General features: G+C 66.9%; 3 protein-coding genes across 10 annotated transcripts; all 3 read right to left on the reverse strand.

Annotated features, from left to right (window-relative positions):
- Positions 1-342: 342 nt before the first annotated feature.
- USF1 (upstream transcription factor 1) lies at positions 343-5,479 on the reverse strand. Of its 8 annotated transcripts, none has more exons than XM_030026626.2 (11): positions 5,350-5,479; positions 4,134-4,202; positions 3,849-3,898; positions 3,461-3,564; positions 3,120-3,221; positions 2,831-3,023; positions 2,613-2,700; positions 2,313-2,371; positions 1,336-1,430; positions 1,098-1,226; positions 343-998 (listed from the first exon to the last, which is right to left on the reverse strand). In XM_030026626.2, the coding sequence occupies exons 2-11, from the start codon at positions 4,139-4,141 to the stop codon at positions 909-911; spliced, it is 918 nt and encodes a 305-aa protein (XP_029882486.1). In that variant the 5' UTR covers positions 4,142-4,202; positions 5,350-5,479; the 3' UTR covers positions 343-908. The 8 variants fall into 8 exon arrangements, with proteins under 8 accessions (XP_029882486.1, XP_029882482.1, XP_029882485.1 ...); XM_030026622.2 differs by having other exon boundaries at positions 3,120-3,239; XM_030026625.2 differs by having other exon boundaries at positions 3,461-3,573.
- A 400-nt stretch (positions 5,480-5,879) lies between these two features.
- On the reverse strand, positions 5,880-12,937 carry ARHGAP30 (Rho GTPase activating protein 30). The gene is given in 13 exon segments (XM_030026748.2): positions 5,880-7,433; positions 7,777-7,979; positions 8,075-8,542; positions 8,839-8,916; positions 9,036-9,136; positions 9,386-9,438; positions 9,440-9,540; positions 9,616-9,743; positions 9,839-9,946; positions 10,016-10,098; positions 10,182-10,326; positions 11,716-11,818; positions 12,346-12,937. Coding segments are annotated over 13 exon segments (3,447 nt in total). The 5' UTR covers positions 12,860-12,937; the 3' UTR covers positions 5,880-6,071.
- A 779-nt stretch (positions 12,938-13,716) lies between these two features.
- Positions 13,717-20,428, reverse strand: NECTIN4 (nectin cell adhesion molecule 4). Its single transcript, XM_041125900.1, is given in 11 exon segments — positions 13,717-14,030; positions 14,032-14,172; positions 14,747-14,851; positions 15,358-15,436; positions 15,528-15,675; positions 16,865-17,028; positions 17,837-17,951; positions 18,635-18,925; positions 19,655-19,907; positions 19,910-20,079; positions 20,281-20,428. Coding segments are annotated over 11 exon segments (1,731 nt in total). The 3' UTR covers positions 13,717-13,913.
- Positions 20,429-22,006: the final 1,578 nt, after the last annotated feature.

The raw sequence follows: 22,006 nt of genomic DNA on the forward strand, positions 1-22,006 counted from the left end.
AATGTGTCCCTGGGGGAACGGGAGGATCCCTGGGAGCCCCCACCCCAGTAACCAGAGGGCCCCAGGCTACTGCAAGGTGGAGGGACAGGAGGGGTCCCCGGGAGTGCTGCAAGTTAGGAGGGGGCAGGAGGGGCTGGGGGGGGGTGCCTGGGTGCCCCCACCACCATGCTTGCGGGTCCTGGGGGAGCTGGTGGGTGCTGCAAGGTGGGGGGGGGGGGGGCAGGGCAGATTTGGGGTCCTTGGGAGCCCCCTCCCAAGTGCCTGGGGGTCCCCAGGGTGCGAGAGGGTGCTACGAGGTTGGGAGGGAGAAGGGGAATAAAATGTAGGACCTGGAAAAACAAATCACTATTTTTATTTATTTTCGCTTTTTAAATTCAGAGAGTTTTAAAAAAAAGTCTGACCCCACTGGGCCGGGCCAGCCGCAGCGGGCAGGGAGCGGGGGGCCACGGCACCCCGGGACCCCCGGGACCCCAGCGGCTGCCCGGGGCCAACAGGGAGGGGTGAGAGGCGCCGCAGCCCCCCGGGGAGGGGACGGTCCCCCGGGGAAGTGGGGGGGGGGGGGGGGGGGGGCGTCGCGGGCGCAGGCGGGGGTCCGGGAGACCGAGGCAGTGCTGGGGGGGGCAGCGGGGCCGGCGCCCGCCTGGCCGAGAGCGTGTGCACGAAGCGCGGGGCGGCTGGGGGGCAACGTTGGGGCTGGGGGGGGCGCAGTGACAGGGGCGCCCCGAGGACACGGAGGGGGGCAAAGGGGGGGGGGGGGGCGGGGCACAAACCAAACGGGAGGGTCCTCATGTCACGCCGGGGAGGTGCTCGCTGCCGGGGGGGAGGGGGGGCTTAGGCGCAGAGAGGGGGGGGAAGGAGGCGGGGGGTGACCCCCGTCCCCCCGCCAGTCCCCGTCCCTGCCGTCCCCGTCAGTGGCTGTCGTTCTTGATGACGATCTCCACACCGTGCTGGCGGAGCTGCGCCCGCAAGATCAGGTTCTTGTTCTTCAGATCCTCCACCTGGCACGGGGCAGGGGACACATGGGGTGAAGGCGAGCATGGACTTCCCCCCACCCTCACCTCTGCACCCCACAGGGCCCCCCCCCCCGGCCACCTCACCTGCTGCCGCAAAACCTCGTTGTCCATCTGGAGCTGGTCGAGGCCCTGCAGCTCCTCGGAGAGGCGGTGGTTGCTCTGCCGCAGCTCCTGGATGTAGTCGCAGGCTTTGGAGAGGATCCCACCTTTGCTCTGGGCGAGGGGATGGGGCGGGGGGGTGAGTTGGGGGGCACCAACACCCCACCAAGCCTTTCCCTCACCCCGCAGCCCCCCAGGGAGAGGGTGAGGAGGGGTCCCCTACCTGCCCCGACTTGGTGTTCTCCATGGAGCAGTCGGGGATGATCTTGGAGAGCTGCACGATCCAGTTATTGATCTTGTCCCGTCGACGGCGCTCCACTGCCAGGAGGGAGAGGAGGGGCATCAGCACTGTCTTGAGACTCCCAGCGGGCACCAAGCCTTGCACCAGGTCCCCACATCCCCAGCGGGGCATCCCCCCCCCACTCCCTCCCCCCAAAACCAGCACCCTCCTGGCTGGGGTTGGGGGTCACTATTCCTAACTGTGCTGAGCCCGGCAACCCCAGGAGAGGGGGCAGGAGGGGTGGGCAGGGACGGATCCTGCCCAGCCACCCCCCACCCTGGGCACCCAGTCCCTTGGGTGAGTGGGAAAGCAGAGGCGAAGCACCCAAATGGCCCGAGCTCTGCCCGCACCAGACCCAGGCCCCTCAGGGCAGGGCAGGCACCCTGCCTGGTCCCGGGGTGGGGGGGGGGCTGGGGGCAAGGACAGGAGAGTCGATTTTTGGGTCAAACCAGCCCAACACCCACATTTCAGCATCTTTGAGAAGTTGTTTCTGAAGCCAAAGGAAGGAGGATCCCGGCTGGCGCTTCCACCCGGCCAGGCTGCCTGTGACGAGCCGTGCCGGGCACTCGCCCCTGCCGCTGTCTCCTCCTGGCTGGGGGCCGGGCAGAGCTGCGGGCCGCCTGGGTGCCTTACCTGGGCGTGCTCAGGCTTCCCAAGGTTTGAGCTTAATCTTCCGAGCTCTGGCTTCCCCTGCTGCTGCTAATTACAGCTCTCCCAAAAGAGGTTCTACCCTGAACTGACAAGAGCTTTCTCCTATGTCCTTAGAGCTTTTCCATCTAGGAGGTGGGAACAGACAGCATTAACCCAGGGACGGCTCTGCTCCCCACGCTGCTGCACGCCACGGTCCCCACCATCCCTCACTGGTCCCCAACATCCCTCGCCCAGAGTGGGATGACACACCCCCACCCTCCTGCCAGTACCTTCGTTGTGCTGCGCCCGGCGCTTCTCATCCCGGGTGGCTCGTGGCGCCTCCGACTTCCTGGGGGAAAAGCGGCGGCATTGGTCCCGGCGATGTTGGTGGGGAGCTGGCTGCGGCCCAGCCACCCCACGCTGGCACGGGGGATGCCTCGCTCCAGCTCCCGACACGGGAAACCCAGCCCGATTCCAAAAGCGCCGGACCACCGGAGCATCCCCCCCACTTTGCTTGTGTCGGTCTCTGCGTCGGCACGGCTACGACACCCCCGTGCCCGGGGGGAGCCGGGGAGCAGTCCGGTACTCACGGGGAGTAGGGGTGGGCGCGGGGGGCGATGGACCTCTGCGCTCCGCCCTGCAGCACCTCCTGGGGTGACATCATCACAAAGAATTGCCCTGAACAGCCCAAAATGAGAGAAGGGGTCAGGCGGGGAGCGCCCCAAAATGCGCCGGAGGGGACCACGACTGCCTGGGGGGGCGAGGTCCTGAGGGACAGGGACATGACACCCCCCTGCAACAGCCGTACCCGTGGGGGTGGGCTGCCCCAGGAGGGCCTCCGAGTTCTGCGTGGTGACGACAGCGGTGGCCGTAGTCCCCGCGCCAGCAGAGGTGCTGGTGTCGGCCACAGCCGTGGTGGGGAAATAGGTGTAGTGAGTCTCGGTGGCCGTGGCCTCCGTCTCCACCGCATCCTCACTGGTGAAGGCGCCCTGGATGACGGCCTGGAGGGGAGGGACAACAGCAAGTGCCACGGTGGGACGGGGCGCCGAGGACGGCCACTCTCCCACATGGCACCGGCAGCTGGCACCGGCACCCACCTGTGTCATGGACTGGGTGGCAGGGTAGCCGCTGATGGCACTGGTGCCTTCCGTCTGTCCGTCCAGCTGTCCGTCGGCCACTTGGATCACCCTGTACATCACCTGCTGAGAGAGCCGCGGCTGCGGGGACGGGCGCGAGGCGGCAGCTCAGCCCGCCCGTGGCCAACCCCGGCATCCAGACCTGCCCAATGCAGGATCAGGCCATGACGCTTCCCTCCACGCTCCCCCTCTGGCTGCGACCGAGCCAGAGGGCCAAACCCTGCTGTGACCCCAAAACCTCCCCCCAGCCGGCCCCTCGGTGTCCCCCACCCAGAGGGGACCCAGCTGGGGGGTCTGCGTACCTGCGTCCCGCCGTTCTCTGTACGAAAGACATACTTGATGTTGGGGTCGGGGAAGGTGGCTGCGGACTGGATGCTGGCAATGGCGACGCTGGTGGGATCCTCACCTGTGGCCACTGCACCTTGAGGCAAGAAGTGGGGGGGAAGCCCATAACGGGGAAGGGGCCAGGGTGGGGGCTCCCCACGCTGCTGAGGGGAGCTCGGAACCGTCCCCTCTCCCCCAGGGGCAAGGACTGGGTCAGACGTTAGCCCAGCACGTGCCTCCAGGCACACGGTGCCTGATGCTGGGGCTAAACCGGACACGGCTGGGGGCCTGGGGCTTCCTCGCACAGCTCCTGCGGCAGCCTCGGCCCTAAGGCCCCCCATGGCCCGGAGGGGGGTCCCCACTCACCTTCCTGGATTTGCACCGTTCCCTCTTCCGTCTCGGCTGCTTTCTGCTGCCTGCAAGGGTGTGGGGAGGCGGGTGAGGAGTGGGAGGGGCTGGGGACCCCCACCATCCCAGGACTGGCACTACCCGGACGTCATCTGGTCCCCCTGACAGCCCCAGGCCAGTCTCAGCCAGACCAGCCTCCTCATCGACCCCCGTTATCTGCAGAAAGCTCCTATGCCAGAAAGGGCCTTGGCACAGCCACTGTCCCCCACCCTGTGCCGGGGGGCATGCAGTCCTGGCACTCACCCCTTCATCGCTCTGCTCCGTCAGGCATCAGCGGGGCAGTCGCAGATGAGCCTCCCGGCTTTCACAGCCCTGCGAGGAGCAGAGGCAGCAGCTGAGGGACGGGCCCTGGCCTTCCTCCTCCTCCTCCCCACGACCTGCCGCTCTGCGCCAGAGCGGGACTGACGCCAACCCCGGGAGGGGCATCTCCCCAGCGGTGGCAGGTCCCTGCCATCACCGGTGCCCGGGGACGGTGCCAGGACCGCAGGACGGGGTCGAAGCCGCGGTGCAGACAGCAAAGCTGGGTCCCGGCTGTGCCGGCAGCACCGCAACAGTCAGGCCCTGCACCGGCCGCCGCGACCAGGCACCGGCTGGGGCCTTGGGTGCCATTTTCAGGCGTCCCCCGTTTCACTTTCACATCCGGGGTGACAGGGCTGTCACCAAAGCCACCGGCTCCCCCGGATTTCGGTGCGGTGGGTGACGGTTTGGGGTCCGGCTCATGCCGGAGCTTCCCTGGTGACCCCGGGGGGCGGCCGTACCGCCGTGACCCCGCTCCCACCCCGGTTCTTTGTCACCCAGTGGAGCCGGTCAGGGAGCCGGGAACGGCGGGGGGGGGGGGGGGGGGGCACCCCGAGGGAGGGCACAGGCACGGGCCCTGCTCGGCAACACCCCGGCCCCCGCCCCCACAAAACTGGCCGCCCCCCGGGCGGGGCCGCCCCGGGGGGGGGGTTTAGCCCCATGTCCCGCCCCCGCCCCAGTCACGGCGCTGGGTCCCCCCCGCTTCGAACGGGTCCAGCCCCCCCCCGCCCGGTGCTCCCCAGTCGGGCAGGGAAACTGGGGTGTCAGGTTTGGGGGGGGGGCGGCGGCAGCGGGGGGACCCCCCCGAAAGGTGACGGGGCCGGGCCGGTAGCAGGGGGAGTGACAGGCCGGCGGGGGGGGGAGCCAGCCGCGGCCCGGAGGGGGGATGACAGGCGCCGGGGGCCGCGCCCCGGGGGAGGGCGGCGGATCCCGCGGGCCCGGGGAAGGGGAGGGAAGGGGGGGGGGGGGGGCCCGCACCCCGTCGGCGGCAGCGGCGGCCGGGCCCGGGGGCCGCGGCCGGGCCCGCACCCACCGGCGGTTGCGGCCGGGCCCGGAGCCGCAGCCCGCAGGGCGAGGAAGGTGGGGGGGGCGGCGGCCCGCCCCGGCCCCACCGCGTCCCCCGGCCTCGGCCCGTCGCCCCCCGCCCCGCCCCCGCCGTTACCTCGCCGCGCCGGGCCGCCCTGCGCGCGCTCGGCCCCTTGTCTCGCCATGGAGCCCCGCACATGCGCACGGCGCCGCCGCGCCGCCATGACGGGTGCGGGCGGAAGGGAGCCCCGCCTCCGCCCTCGCCGCCATCTTGGGCAGGGGCACCGCCAAGCGCAGCGCGCCGCCGCCGCCGCCATCTTGGCGCCGGGCACGGCCTCCCCGCCCCTCCCCGCCGGCGCCATCTCAGTGCGTGCCGGCCCCGACGGGCGCCATCTTAGACGGCGAAGCGCGGCTCTTGTGCCCGGCGCCATCTTGGGTGTGGGCGGCGCCATCTTGGAGGCGGGCATCGTCCCCCATCCCTCACACCCCGCTCGCGAAAACCGTCCCGGCCCGCCGGCGCCGCTGCCGAGGGGTGAGGGAACCCCCGCCCTGCTCCTCCCCCCCGGCCCGGCTCAGGGTGCTGCGCGGGGAGCCCCCGCACCACTGGGGGCCCTGAGGCTGACCCAGGCGCCGCCATGTTGCGTCGACAGAGGCCACAGCGGTAGACAAAGCCCAGCGCCTTTATTGACCCTGCCGCCACCCGCGCAGGAGCACAAATGTCCGCCGGCCCTGGCCCCAAGAGCTCAGCGCTCGCCCGCCGCCCCCTCGGTGCCCACCGGCCGCCGCGGCGGGGACAGCACTGACCCGTCGGCCTGTGCTGCCGGCCGGGTCAGGCTCAGCCGGCTCCTCCCCGGCGCCTCACCCTCGGGGGCCGCCACACAGCTGAGGGGCCGCAGCAGCCGCGGCCTCAGGGGGGCCTTCTGGAAGGGCAGGGCCTTGGGGGGGGGCAGGCGTCGGCTCCCCCCCACCATAGGTCTGGATCCTCCTGACCGGCGCCTGGGCCAGCTGCTGCTCGGCGGCCATGGCCACTGCCGTGTCAAAGGACATGCTGCCGCCCTCCCGCCAGCCTGCTCTCCTCGCCCCTGCTGCCGCCCCGCTGCCCCCAGGTTGCTGGGGAGGCCCCTCCGGTGCCGTGGGACTGGGGAGCCACTGGGGTGGCGGGGCGGCATCCCCCTCCATGGCCGGGGACGCACCATCGGCAGGGGGCATCCAGGGCTGCAGGGCCGGGGGTATCTTGGCAAACTGGGGCTTGGGGGGCACGACGGGGACCGACCGGGCCTGCTGCACCCTGATGGTGCGGGCAGCCAGGCGCACCGGGGCACTGCCGTCACGGCGCAGCACGGCCACGGGCTCAGGGCGCCCCAGCTCCCCGGTAGGCTCGGCCCAGCTCGGCTCTGGGGCTTCAGGGGGAGGGCTGCGCAGCTCTGGGGCCGAGGCAGAGAGCGAGGGAGAACTGGGGCTGCTCACAGGGGTGGCATCGGTGCCCTCCACGCTGGCTGCAGAGGGCGGGAGAGCCTCAGGGACAGACCCAGGGACCAGGGACTCCACTGGCTCCTGGGGAGCCTCCTCCCGTGAGGAGGCTGGAGGGGACCCCGGTGAAGGCTGGGCTTCGCCCTCCCCAGGCTCCTCTGGGGCGGGGGGACCGGAGCCAGCTCCATCCTCTTCAACTTCCCCATCCGATGTGTCGGGAACCAGCCCCGCTCCCACATGGCCCCCGGCTCCTCCGGCCTCATTCCCCAGGCCATCTTTGGTGCTGGAGCCAGTTCTGCTGGGGCCAGAGCCACTGTCCACAGCCCCCTCCCCTCCACCCCCCTCCCCTGCGGGCTGGCCGGTGCCTGGTGCAACTTCCTCTGCTGGCGCCCCAGCAGGGTCCCCGGGCTGCTCCCCCTCACCCGGAGCATCCTCCTCCATGGGGCACGGCCCTGCCAGCCCCGGTGTCAGAGACCTGTCCTGCGGCACAGTAGTGCCGTCAGAGGCGGGTGGGGCCGGTGCCAGGGTCTCCGGGGCCGTACCCTCACCCGGCAGCTGGTCGAGGGGCTCCAGCGATGCCGCCAACGGGCTGAGGTCGTCGTGGGCGCTGAGGAACATGTCTTCTGAGTCGGTGTCCCCACTGTGGTCCTCGGCGTCGGAGCCGCTGGGAGCCATGAAGAACATCTCCTCGTCCATGCACTCCTCGATGGAGAGGTAGCTGGCGGGCTGCTCCATGGGGGGCTCCCCCGGCTGCAGACGGGGATGGGCAGGAGGGTGATGGCTACACTGGAGACCCCCCCAGTCATGGAGCACTGCATGGCCCTGAGGCCCCACGCTGGGGCTGGAGGGGTCAATGCCACCCTGTCCTCTCCATCTCCACCTTCGCCTCTCCATGCCCATCTCTGTCCCCTCCATCCCACCCCTGCCTTCTCCATCTCCATCCCTGTCCCCTCCATCCCCACAATGTCCCCTCCATGCCCATCCCTGCCCAGTCCCCTCCATCCCCACCCTGACCAGGGACAGCAGAGGTGACCCTCTGCCTCCAGCCCTCCCACCCCAGACCCAAAGCATAGGGATGGTGATTTCAGCTTACGTTCATGAACCCGCTCTCCATCCCCTCCTCTATGGGCAGGAACCCCTCGCTGTCCCCAGGGCCGGTGTCTGGCAGCAGGGGCCATGCTGCTGGCTCCCCATCCCCACTGCCCTCCAGCCACGTCTCCTGGCTGTCCAGGAAGGCGAAGGAGTCCCGCAGCTCCAGGGAGAGCCGGGTCTCCTCCGTGTCCGTCTTCCCCTCCCCTGCAGAGGGAGACGGGGGATTGAGCCTAGTGTCCCCCCCCCCCCCCGGCACCCTGGAGGTCCCGCACTGGCTGGTCCCAGTGCACGCCTCTTACCAGTGCAGTGCTCAGGCACCTCGGGGTCCCCAGCAGAGCATTGGGCAGGCAGCGGGGGGCTGGCAGGTGGTGCTCTGCCCGCAGCCGCCTGGGCCAGCGCCGGGCACGGCAGCCCCCGTGTCAGGCGGGAGAGGTTGGAGGTGATGTGGAAGGGGACGGTGACGGAGAAGGGGCCAGAGATGTGGACCCCTGCGCACTTCTCGGCACGGCTGCGGCTGGCCTTAGGCGAGCGGCCAGGGGCCACCAGTGAGGCCCGGCCAGCTTTGGGGGTGGTAGGCTCTGACTTGGTGCTGTTTTCGCCCTCTGACTCAGGGCCCCGCGGCTCTTCCTTCCCCTTCAGCTTCTCCTCCAGGCTCTCATCCAGCTCGGGGCAGCTCTCCGGCGCCGGCAGTGAGGGGCAGGTGTCAAAGCTCTCCCGACGCTGTGGTGGCTGCTTTGCCGACCGCTTCTTGCTCAGCCGAGAGTCGTCTGTGCCCGGCGGGGGGAAGAGTCAGGGCCTGGAGGTGTAACCTGTCCCCAGACCTCCCCACACCTGGGGACTTGGCTGGGCGGCACTGCGGGAGCTGCTGAGCTGGGGGACCAGGGTGATGCCTGGCAGCTTGTCCATCCCCATCCTGTCCTCTCCATCCCTATGCTATCTTCTCCATCCGCATGCCATCTTGTCCATCCCCATCCCTGTCTCCTCCATCCCCATCCTGTCCCGATGATCCCGCCTCAAAGACAGGGATGGTTCCCACAGGAGCAACATGGTGTATCCCTCTTACCGTCGCTGGCACAGGGGACGGAGCTGAGCGAGTCCATGCTCTTGGCTGGCCGCAAGGTTATTTTACCACACTTGTCATCTGGGGGGGGGGAAGGAGAAGGGGAATGGCAGCGGGGTTGGGTTTGGGGACACATCATCCCCTGTGCAATGGGGTCCCTCCCTCTGGACCCCAGGGTGGGGACGACCAGGGCTCCCCACCTTTCTCCTCCGCCTTCACCAGCTTGCGCTTGGCTTCGTGGCTGGAGCGGCCCAGGTTGAAGATGGACCTCCACTTCTTGGCCTTGATGGAGCCCTTCCTCCTGCGGGACCCCAGGCGTCAGGGGTGGCGGGCACGCTTGGGCACACTTGTGTGTGCACAAGCACACATGGTGCCTTTGGACACATGCAAGAGCTCGTGCACGCCTGCAAGCACGCGTGCAGAGCATGTGCCCACGCGTGTGCATGGGATCCCACCTGCAGGGCACAGGCGTGCTCACGGTGCTGCCCAGGCCAGGGGAGGTCCCCGGGGGGGGTCCCTGGGGAGGGGAGGGGGTGGCGGCAGGTCCTACCTGTGGTCGCTGAGCTCGATGATGGTGTGGTAGGGCCGGATGGGGGGGGGGCCCGTCGCCCTGGCTGAGCGTGGCCGGCACGTGGTACGGTGGGGGCTGCCCGTCCCCTGTCCCCCCCCCGCCCAGCAGCAGGGACCGCCGGAGGGACTCGCCGCCTGCAGGCCACCAAGACAGGGCGTCAGGGTCCCGCCGGGGACACCCTTGCCATCCCGCCCCAGGCCAGGACGTACCACGGAGAGGGGCGTCCCCGAAGAGCTGCTCGACGTGGGTGAGGATGAACTCCACAACGATGGATTGGACGCGCACCTCCATGAATGCCGCTGTGCCATTGAACCCCGTCGCCTCAATGTCCTTCGACCTGCCGTGGGGACACGGGGGGGGGCTTTTAGGCTCCCCCGGGGAAGGGGGATGCTCGTCACCCCACATCCCCTCGACCCCATCCCCGGTGCTCACCGCAGCAGGTTGGGCGCCCAGACGATGGCCAGGTTCCTGGCGTGCATGTTGGTCTGGCTGCTGTACGATGCCATGTGCAGGAGGTGCCTCATCAGGAACTCCAGGGTCCTGTGGACACCGGGGCACGTTAGGGACAGCAATCCCCACAGGGGACACTGTGTTTGGGGTCCCCCCTACCTATAGTGGGGCACCGGCAGCTCCTTCAGCACCTCCTTGATCTTCACCAGGCGAGCCTCTTCCATCTGGATAGCCACTGCGTCCTGCCAGGGGACAGGGATGGGGTGACAAGTGCCACCTCCCGGGGTTGGGGATGGGTGGCAGCGCCGGGGAGGGGAACACTCACGGCAAATTTGTCATAGAGCTGGTAGGTGAGGAGAGGGTTGGGGAGCTCGCGGAAGTACGCCTTGCAGAGGGAGCTGACACAGTGGATGTCCTGCAGGTAGACGTCCTTCTGCAGGTCGGGGCAGCGGTCGCTGTCGAACTCCTGCCTGCGAGTGAGGTGGCTGGCTCGGCAGGGGGGATGGGGACAGGGACGGCTGCCATGCCGTGGAGGGTTTTCACTAGGGTGGGTCAGGATGTGTCCCTGGGGTGTCCCCGCACCCATGGAGGTGGGGAGGGTGTCTTGGCTGGTCCCTGCCAGCAGGGCTCAGGGCCACACAAGGACTGTTGTGGTCCCCGAGGACCAGACACAGCCCCGATGGGCTGCAAAAGGGGCGGGTTTGTCAGCTGGGTCCTTCTGCTGCATGGCCAGGATGCTGGGGACAGGGTGATGACAGGGACAGGGGGATGGATGGGATGGGGGGGTGCTGTGGATGCCAGGCATATGGGGACACTGAGGATGTGGGGAACACTGGGATTATGGGGGTGTTGGGGACACGGGGGGCGCTGGGGATGTTGAGGACGCAGGGGATGCTGGCAAGGCTGGGGTTATTGGGGACACAGGAAAAGGGGAGAAAAACACTCGAGGAAAGAACCGAAAGAGCAAAAGAGTGAAAAAAAACAAACGAAGTATGGAAAAAATGAAAGAGAAAAAGAAAGAAAGAAAGAATAAACAAGAAAATAGAGAAGAAAAAGGAAGAAAAGGAACAAGTGAAAGAAGGGCTGAAGCAGTGACGGGCAGGATGGAGGCGAGTACCGCAGGAGGGCAGGATGGGGAAGGAAGGGGGTGTGGGGTGCATGAGGGAGCAGTGGGGCCGGATCCGGCCAACACAGCACTGGAGTCAGCTCCTATGCTGGCTGCGGCCCATCCCCTCCCGTCCTGTCACCCGCCCGGTCGGTCCCATCCCTGTCCTCTCCCCATCTCCGTCTGCCTGCTCCTATCCCCTCCCCTCCCCATCTCCCTCCTGTGTGGTCCCAGCCCTGTCCTATCCCACCGCTCTCCCGTCTGGTCCTGTCTCAGTCCCACCTCCATCCCATCTGGTCTCATGTCCACCCCATCCCTGTCTCCATCCCATCTGGTCCTGTATCATCCCATCCCCGTTTCCACCCTTGCTGGTCCCATCTCCATCCCCTCCCCACCTCCCTCCCTTCCGGTCCCAGCCCTGTCTTCTTCCAGTCTCCACCTCCATCCTGTCTGCTCCCATCTCCATCCCATCCCCATCTTCCACCTGTCTCTCTCCTGTTTGATCCTGTCTGGTTTCCAGCTCCATCCCAGCTCCCTCTGCCTCTGATCTCCATCCAACCTGCTCCTGTCTCCATCTCCATCATCTCCATCTCCATCCCTTCTCCACCATCTCCATCCTGTCTCCATCCCAACTGCTCCATCTCCAGCCAACCCGCTCCTGTCTCCAGCTCCATCCCATCTGCTCCATCTCCATCCCACCTCCATCATCTCCATCCCCATCCCGTCTCCATCCCTCCTGCCCCGCCCTGCTTACCGCAGCCGCTGGATGTTGGAGGAGACGCCCGAGAGGCGGTAGATGCCATCTACCACCCCGTGCTGCTCCACGAACTCGGTGCAGCTCCTCAGCACCTGGGGCACTGCGGGACGGGCACCCCGAGTCTGCCATCACCCACCTCCCCTGGGTCCACTATTGCCTACCCCCCCCGGCTCCAGACCTGCTCCCTGCCAAGAGCCGGAGGTGACAGGGGGGACTGGGGCCACCCACCTCCCGGGGCACCCAGTGACAGTGTTCCCACAGGGCAGCCAGTCCCGGCACTGGCCACATTCAGGTCCTGGGGCCACCGCGTCCCCAGGGATGGGGCCACCCATCGCAGTCCCCTTGGGGCCGCAGTGGGACACTGAGATTGGAGCCGTGCCGAGGCACCGGGACCCCCCCAAATCTCAGAGGGGCTTTGCCAGGAGGCACCCCGGCTGTGACACTTGCTCAACTGCTGGTGATGCAACCGCGTGGCGTGAGTCACCCCCCCGTCCCCTCCCCGCGCCGCCGCCGGGCACCCTCCCGGCTTCCGGCAGCTGCAGGGGCGACCCCCAAGGAGGGGGGCTCGGCAGGACCCCGTGGGTGGGGGGACACGGGTGGTGGCGGCACTCGCCAGCGGGCGCTTACCGTCCTGCCCCGACTGCTGGAGATGCTCCAGGAGGTCGCAGCCGAAAACCCGCTCCTTGGTGCCGCCCTTGCGCCTCGCCTTCTGCCGGGCCTTCAGCGCCAGCGACATGGAGGCGGCGCAGACCCCCCCGGCAGTGGGGTCAGATCCTGCCCATGGCCCGAGCGGGGTGCGGGCGCCCCAGAGCCCCGGCACGGCGGCGGCAGCGAGGGCCGGGGCAGGCGGGCGGCGAGCGGAAGCGGCCCCCGGGGAGGAAGTGCGGTGGCCCCGGGGCCCTGACGCAGCCTCGAGGGCCCGGGGCGTCCCGTTGGCGGCAGCAGGAAGGCGGCGGCCGCCTTCGAGGCCGCTTCCTGCTCCTCGGCGCGTCGAAACCGCAGGGCAGGGCGCAGGCGGCACGCTTGCGCACGCTGGTGCGCGCTTCCGCACGTTTGTGCGTGCTTGTACACGCTCATGCGTGCTTGTGTGAGCTTGTGATGGCTTGCGCGTGCTCGTGCATGCTTGCATGAGCTTGGGCATGCTTGCGCGTGCTCAGGCATGCTTGCGCGAGCTCGGGCGTTGCGTGCCCTCGTGCACGCTTGCATGAGGTTGCGCCCACTTCAGCGCGCTTGTGCACTCTTCCACGTGCACGCGCGCGCTTGCACGGCGGCTCACCTGCGCGCCCAGCTGCGCACGGGTGCGCAGGTGGAGCACCCAGGTGTGGCCATCCTTGCACACGAGCAGCGCCCCAGGAGCGCCAGGCCCCCCTCCGTGTACCCGTTTCCCTCCCCCGGCTGAGACCAGAAGCACTCGACACAGGGTCCCAGGGTCCCGCGCGGGGGTTTATTTACAAGCGCGGCCGGGCAGCGGCGGGGGGGGCAGTGGGGCCCCCATCCTATACAGGTATGTACATGCGGGGCGCGCTGTCCCCAGGGACCCCCGCCACCAGCCCCGCGCCCGGGGGGGGGGCCCGGCCCCGGGGGGGTCCCCTCAGCAGTCTGGGGGGAGACGACGGGGTTTTGGGGGGTTTTGGGGAGCCGGGATGGGGGAGGGGGCAGCCGGGATGGGGGAGGGGACACAAGCGTCCCAAGTGCCACCGGCAAACCGTGTCCCGAGCGGGGACGGCCGCGTGTCCCCAGTGCCGCGCAGGAAGGAGCTGACCCAGAGTCCGAAGGGATATTGGGGGGGTGGTGTGGGGGCCCGATCCCCGCCGGGGGTTCCTGCCCCTGTCCTGTCCTTGGGGTGTCCCCACCCCCGTGGGTGCCCGGCGGCTCTGACACCCATGGGTCCTGGATGCTGTCGCCTCCTCTCTGGCCAGCCACCGGTGAATGTCCCCAGCCTTGTGCCAGCAGCAAGGTGACACTTGGGGACCAGCGCCCATCCAGGGGCACGGTGTGTGTCCCCAACCCCATACCAGCAGTGAGGCGACACATGGGGACCGGAGCCCTGTTCTGGGGTACGGTGCATGTCCCTGACCCCGTGCCAGCAGCAGGGTGACACCCGGGGACCAGAGCCAGCCTGGTGGGCAGGCAGAGCCAGGGGAGCCGTAGGGGGGATGGGGGTCCCTTGGGTGTCCCCCCCGGCCCTGCCCAGCTCACACCAGGTGCCCGCGGCCATTGATGTAGATGCCGTTGGTGGTGGGCTTGGCCTGCAGCATCCCATTTTCCTGCACGAAGTGGGTCATGGCCTGCTTGATGGGGTCGTCCCCCCCCGCTGCCACCATCCTCCTCCTCCTCCTTCGGCTCCTTCCCCGCCGGGGCGGGCAGCAGCGGCGCTGCCGGCACCTCTGTCTGCGTCTCGATCTCCCGCACCGTCGAGAGCGTCGAGTAGCTGCGACCTTCGGGCTCTTCGCTCTGCGGGGACGAGGGACAGGGCGGGGGTCACCACTGATGAACGAACACTCCCAGGGACCCAGCCTCTGCCCCGGGGACCCCTACAGGGACAGGGTGCTGCCGTGGGGCACGAGGAGGTGCACAAGGCTCAGTGCACGGGCGTGCAAAGGTGTGTGCATGTGGGACGGCTTTGCACACACAGAAGGAGGGCTGCACACGTTGCGGGGGGCTGCACGTGCAAAGCGGGGTTTGTGCACGTGCAAGAGGGGGTTGCACACGCAGAAGGGGTTCGAACACCTTGAGGGGCATTTGCATCCATGAAAGGGGGTGCACATGTGGAAGGGGGGGGGTGTACATGTGCAAGGGGGGGGGGCTGCACCCGTGGAAGGGGTTTGAACACCCTGAGGGGGAGGTTGCACCCATGGAAGAGGGTTGCACACCCAGAAGATGGGGGTTGCACCTGCACGGAAGCATGCCAGAGCTGGAGGACATGCTCTGACAGCCGCAGCCCTGGGCTGGGTGCAGGTGTGGGGCTGAGCCGGGTCCCCTGCCCCACTGTGCCCCCCCGCGCCCCCTGCCCTGCCACAACTCTCACCATGGCGGAGCAGATGCTGGTGCCGCGCAGGCTGTCCCCGCGCAGGCTGTCCCCACGCAGGCTGCCCTGCCGGCTCTCTGCACGCAGCTGCAGCGTCTCCTCCAGCTGAAACAGCCCCGTGAGACCCAGCACCCCGCAGCCCGGCTCCTGAGCACCCCATGGCCCTGCCAGCATCCTGGGCATCCCCACCCAGCATCCTCTGCCACCACCACCATGGCCTGGCTCCTCCTGGGCATCCCGATACCCACCTCCTCCCATGCACCCCACTGCCCAGCCCCATGGGCACCCTGCTTCCTGGTCCTCCTTCAACACCCCCATACCCAGCACCCCAGGCACCCTCGATACCCATCACCCTGGGTACCCCAACACCCATCACTTTGGGCATCCCAGCATCCATGACCCCAGTCACCCCAACACCCATCACCCAGGGTACTCCAAGACCAACTCCCTTGGGCAGCCCAACATCCATCACCCCAGTACTCATCACCTGGGGTACCCCAAGTCCTACTCTCTGGGCATCCCACCACCCGTCACCCCAGGCACCCCAGCACCCCGGGCACCCCATGACCCCCTCCCTCCCTTGGGCACCCCACCAGCCAGGCCCCCGCCACCTGTGTGCGTGTGTCGGTGCTGTGGCTGGAGTGCAGGCGGCGGATGGAGTTCTCCCGGGTGAGCGTCAGCTCCTCCTCGCTGGGAGTACGGGGGGAGGTGCTCAGCATGGGCTCCCCACGTCTCCCACTGCCCCCCCGCCGGCGCCCCCCCCCCCCCCTCCGCCTCTTACTACTTCTCGGAGATACGCTTGGTCTTGCGCTTGTGATAGAGGGTCATGACGACGACGACAACGACGAGGACGCAGAGCAGGACGGCGGCGATGACGCCCACCACCACCACAGAAGCCGAGACCAGGTCCACCTTGCGCACCTCGTTGTCTGCGGGGACACCCGTGGGGTGGGCGGGCAGGGTGAGGGGGGATGAGAAGGTTGATGGGGGGGTCGATAGATGGATGGGTGGATGGACAGATGAGTACATGGATGAGTGGGTGGATGGATGCATGAATACATACATGGATGGATGAATGGATGGATGGATGCATACATCCATGGACAGATGGGTGGATGAGTCCATGGAAGGATGGATGAGTGTATCCATGGATGGATGGACGGATGAGTACATCCATTTGGTTGGACTCGATGATCTTAAAGATCTTTTCCAATCTAAATGATTCTATGATCCATGGACAGATGGATAGATGAGCCCATGGGTGGATGGATGGGTCCAGGGATGGATGGATGGGTGGATGGATGAGTGCATGCACAGGTGGATGAATGGTTGAGTACATGGATGGATGGGTAGGTGGACGAGGGGGTGGTTAGATGAACAACGGGTAGAGATATGGATGGATGGAGAGAAGTGGCAGGAGGATGGATGATGGAAGGATGGATGGACAGATGGATGAGTAGACAGATGAATAGGTAGATGGATGGAAAAGTAAATGGATGAGTGGACAGATGGGTGGATGAGTAGACAGATGAGTAGATGGGTGGGTGGATGAGTAGACAGATGAGTAGACAGACAGGAGGATGAAGGGAGAGATGAGTGTACGGATGGATGAACAAATGATAGTGAGAAGTGAAAAGGGGATGGATGGATGGACAAAGGGGTGGATGGAGGAAGAAACAGAGGGAGAGGTGGTTGGGTAGAGTGAAGTGGTGGGCGGTGGATGGATGGACCGACAAATGGAAGGACAGACAAGAGGACAGATAGAAAGATGGATGGACCGGCAGACAGACAGACAAATGGGTGAAGAGACAGAAAGGAGCATCTGGGGAAGGACAGGTAAATGGGACAGACATAGGAAGAGTCGGGGGTGGGGAGGGATGACAGGTGGACAGATGGGTAGACAGGCGAGTGCCTGGGAGGGGACAGATGGGTGGCAGGAAGGGCGAGCAGATGGAGAAAAGCCCGGGGAGGGACAGACGGACAGGGACAAGCAGCATGGAATGGTGCTGCCCCCCCAGCCAGGCTCCCACCAACTGCCCGGGACCCCCACCCCCACGCCCACCCACCACAGCACCCTCAGGGGGTACGTGGGTGCCCCACGCCCCCCGCGGCGCCCACCTGCCACCCTGCCCTTGATGCTGACGTTGGCCCGCGCCTCCTTGGCGGCCACACGGTTGGAGACACGGCAGATATAGTCCCCGGCATCGTCGGCGGCGAGGGGCCGCTGGAAGACGAGGGTGTCCCCCTTCACCCGCACGCCGGCGGGCAGCGGGGCGTTCAGCCTGCGGCGTGGCAGCACCATCAGCCCCCGGCATGCCCAGGCGGGCGCGGGCGGGCGGCGGCGCCGCCGCCATCAAAGCCGGGGTTGCCAGTTCCCACGGCTGACGCCCTGCCCCGGCCCTGGCAGGGCTTGCCTGGGCATGGCACCACCTGCCGCGCTCGCCGCCGCCACGGCCCTCGGCACGGGCACGCCTGGGCAGGGACACGGCGGGGACGGGCACGGGTGGGGACGTGGCGGAGGGGCACGGCAGGGACGTGGGCATGGGGGACATGGCACGGGCAGGGGGGACACGGCAGGGGACACAGCACGGACACCAGCACAGGCAGCTGGGACATGGCAGGGACATGGGACACGGCCAGGACATGGGCACAGGCAGGGGACATGGCAGGGACACCAGCACAGGCAGCTGGGACATGGGACATGGCCAGGACTTGGCAGGGACACCAGCACAGGCAGTCGGGATGCCACAGGGACATGGGCACGGGCAGGGAAGATGCGGCAGGGACACTGGTACAGGCAGGGAACATGGCAGGGGACACCAGGATGGGCAGGGGGGACATGGTGGGGGCATGGGCACAGGCAGGGGACAGGGCAGGGACATAGGTAGGGGACACAGTAGGGACACGAACGTGCTCTGGAGACCTGGCAGGGACACAGAAGTGCACAGGGGACACGGCGGGGACACGGACACGGGCAAGGGGACACCATGGCAGGAACAGGGAGGCACGTGGGGGGCAGGGACACTAACACACATGCAGGGGGGGACAGCAGGGCCGGGGCCAGGCAGAGGGGATGGGGACAGTCCTCACCGTGTCCAGTTGTACGTGGGGGGTGGGTTGCCATCCCCCAGGCAGGTCAGAGTGGCCCCCTCCATGCCCTCCTGCCACTCCTCTGTGTGCCCCAGCACCGAGGCATCTGACAGGTCTGGGGACAAGGGGACAGTGAGGGGATGAGCAGTGATGGTCCCCATGTCCCCAGGGTCCTGCTGTGCCCCCCATGTCCCCAGTGTGCCCCCTGTGCCTCTTATCTCCCCCACATCCCCAGTGTCCTCCCTGTACCCTCCATTCCCAACACCTCACCCTCCACGTTCCCCAATGCCCTCCATGTCTCCCTGCCACCCATGTCCCCCATGTGCCCCAGTCCCCATGCCCTTCATTGCCCCATGACCCTCCATCTCCCCAGTGCCCCCCCATGTCCTTCAATGCCCTCCATCTCCCCAACACCCCCAGTGACACCCACGATCCCCATGTCCCCAATGACTCCCATGACCCTCAATGCCCCCTGTGCCCACTATGTCCCCAGTGCCCACCGTGTCCCCAACATCCTCCACATCCCTCAATGCCCCCCACGCCCATCATGTCCCCAGTGCCCTCCATGTCCCCCATGTCCTTGGCATCCCCCAACATTCTCCATGTCCCCAATGCCCCCCATGTCCTTCAATCCTCCCCATGTCCTCCATGGCCCTCGTGCCCCGCATGACCCTCAGCATCCCCCATACCCCCACGTCCCCAGTGCCCGTCATGTCCCCCCCGTGCCCTCCATATCCCCAGTGCCCCCCATGCCCTCCTCATCCCTCCACCCCCCCCCCCCACGCCCCGGTGCCGCACAGGCGACGCTGAGGAGGTGGGTGATCCTCTTCTCGTGGCGCAGGCCAGGGTGGGCCACCACGCAGGTCAGGCTCTTGCCATTCATGCTGCGCCCGGGCACCAGGAAAAACTCGCTGGTGACGGAAGCGGAGCGGGCGTGCGCCGAGCGGCGCGTGGCGTTGGTGCCACGCACCTCCGTCTCCCAGCGTACTGAGGGCACCGGGCTGCCCTCCGCCGTGCACGAGGCCGCCAGCGTCCGGCCCTGACCCTCCTCCAGCGGTGGCCCCGGGTTCAGGATGGGCAGCGGCGGCACTGCGGGCGGCACCGGCGTCAGACCCACGCCGGCATTGGCACCCGTGGGTGCTGCCCCTGCTGCTGGGCTCCGCCGTGCCGGTGACCCCAGACCCGCCTGCCCCAACCGTGTCCCCAGCGCGACTTACTGGGTGCCCAGTACCCGTTCCCCTGTGCCCAGTGCCCTGTACCCATTTGCATTGCCCCATGCCCATTGCCCCACGCCCGTCGCGCGTTGCCCACCGCCCCATAGCCGTTACCCCATCGCCCTGTGCCCACCATCCCATTGCCCCGCGCCCGTCACCCACCTACTGCCCGCTGTCCTGTGCCCATTGCCTCCTCCCCACCACCCATCAACCCCTCCCCACCACCCCCTGCCCGCTGTCCTGTGCCCATCACCACCTCCCCACCACCCATCACCCCACACCCATTGCCCCCTCCCCACCATCCTATACCCATCGCCCCGTGCCTGCTGCCCCATGCCCATCGCCCATCACCCGCTGTCCTGTGCCCACTGCCCCCGGCCCATCGCCCCCTCCCCACCACCCCATACCCATCGCCCCATCACCCCATCTTCATCACCCCTGGCCCATGCCCATCGCCTACCACTCCATGCCCATTGCCCCCTCCCCACCACCCTATGCCTGCTGCCCCATGCCCATCGCCCCACCACCCCGTGCCCATTGCCCCATCACCCCATCCTTATCGCCCACCACCCCGTGCCCACCGCCCCGTTCCCCAGGCACTCACCCAGCACCTTGAGGGTGAGTCGCCCCTCGAAGCTGCCCAGGGGGAAGGTGATGAGGTGACACTCGTAGTCACCCTCGTCCCCCTGCACGGCGTTCCTCAGGACGATGGCGCCGTCCTCCAGCGCCCCATCCGCCCGCCGCAGCACCCGCCCGGCGTAGGGCTCCTGCACGTGCTCCCCGTGCTGCCGGTTGAGCACGGCCACCTCGGCGCTGCGCCCCGCCGGGCCCCGCTTCAGCCAGGTCACCTGCACCACACCTGCTCCTGCTCCTGCGCCCGGTACCGGCACGGCAGCACCACGTCCTGGCCCAGCACCGCCGTCACGCTGCGCTCCACTTCCACCACCCCCGAGCGGCAGCCTGCGGGCACCCAGGCTGGCACCCGCGCGCTCGCTCGGCGCGCGGCTGCTGCCGTGCACGCACGCAGCGCTCACACACAAGCAAGAACGCTCCGGCACCCTTGCACGCACTCCGGCACGCTCGGGCACACTTGCGCTTGCACTCACATACAAGCAAGAACACTTGGGCACGCTTGCGCACACTCCAGCACACTTGGGCACACTTGCGCTTGCACTCACATACATGCAAGAACACTTGGGCACGCTTGCGCACACTTGTGCTTGCACTCACATACACGCAAGAACGCTTGGGCACGCTTGCACTTGCACTCACATACATGCAAGAACACTTGGGCACGCTTGCGCACGCTCCCGCACACTTGGGCACACTTGCGCTTGCACTCACATACATGCAAGAACACTTGGGCACACTTGCACATGCTCCAGCACACTTGGGCACAGCTGCACTTGCACTCACGTACGTGCAAGAACACTTGGGCACACTTGCGCACGCTCCAGTACGCTTGTGCACACTTGTGCTTGCATACATCCAGGCATTTCTTTGGGTGTGCTCACATACACTCAGGCATGCTTGGGCACGCTTGCGTACACTTGTGTTTGCACTCACACCCATGCATTCTTGGGTGCACTCATACACACAGGCTTGCTTGGGCACACTTGTGCTTGCACACGCTTACACGTTTCTTCAGGCGCACTCACATACACTTGGGCGCACTTGGGCACGCTTGCTGACACTTGTGCTTGCGCATGCTCATGCATGCTTAGATGCACTCATACACGCAGGAACACTTGGGCACACTTGCACACACTCAGGCACGCTTGTGCACGCTCATACATACTTGTGCCTACAAACGCTCACGCATCCTTGGGTGTGCCCACGATCCCTTGGGTGCATTTGCGCACACTCATGCACACTTGTGCAGGCTCAGGCATGGTTGGGCACACTCCTGCATTCCTTGGTGCACTCACACATCCTCAGGTACGCTCAGGCACAGCTGTACACTCAGGTGTGCTTGAGCGCACTCATGTGTGCTCAGGCATGCTTGTGCACACTCATACGGGCTTGGGCACACTTGGGCTTGCTTGGACACGCTCATGGGTGCACTCTCATGCTCATGCATGCCTGAGTGTGCTCACACACACTTGGGCACGCTTGCACATGCTTATGAGCACTCAGGCAAGTTTCCGCACGCTCACGTGTGCTCGGATGTGCTCACACACATGCACACACACTTCAGCACGTTCATACATGCTTGTGCATGTTTGGATACGCTTGGGCATGGTTGGGCACGCTCGTGCACACTTGGACATGCTCATGCTTGCACACACTCAGGCACGCTTGGGCACACTCACACGTGTTTAGGCACGCTTGCACATGCACAGGCATGCTCATGCACACTTGGGCACCCTCCAGCATGCTCAAGCATGCTTGTACACACTTACGCATGCTTGTGCACCCCTAGACACATTCATGTGTGCTTGAATATGCTCACACACGCTCATGCACACTCACACATGCTTGGAGGTACTTGTGAATGCTTGGGTATGCTCACACATACTCATCATGGTTGGGCACACTTGCACATCTTGGACACAGTCGTGCACACTCCTGCACACTCGGGCATGCTTCTGCACACTTGTACATGCTCCTGTATGTTTGGGCATCCTTACGCCAGCACAGACACACTCATGCACACTTGGGCACGCTCACACAGGTGCAGGCACACTCGGACATGCTTGAGCGTGCTAGCAGACATTTGCGCACACCTGTGCGTGCTCACGCATGCTTACGCACACTCGGGCACCCTCACACACACGCAGGCAGGTCCACCCATGCTCGCATGTGCTTGGGCACGCTCACACATGCTCGGGCACGCTCACGCACACTCGCACACACCCAGGCCTGCTTGCACGCTTACGCTCGCTCCTATATGCTCCCATCTCCTCCCGCACGCTCACCCGCACGCTCCCATATGCCCGTCCGCCCAGCAGCCGCA

This window comes from Aquila chrysaetos, chromosome 9 (assembly GCF_900496995.4).
Source record: "Aquila chrysaetos chrysaetos chromosome 9, bAquChr1.4, whole genome shotgun sequence".
In the NCBI taxonomy this organism is placed as follows: domain Eukaryota; kingdom Metazoa; phylum Chordata; class Aves; order Accipitriformes; family Accipitridae; genus Aquila; species Aquila chrysaetos.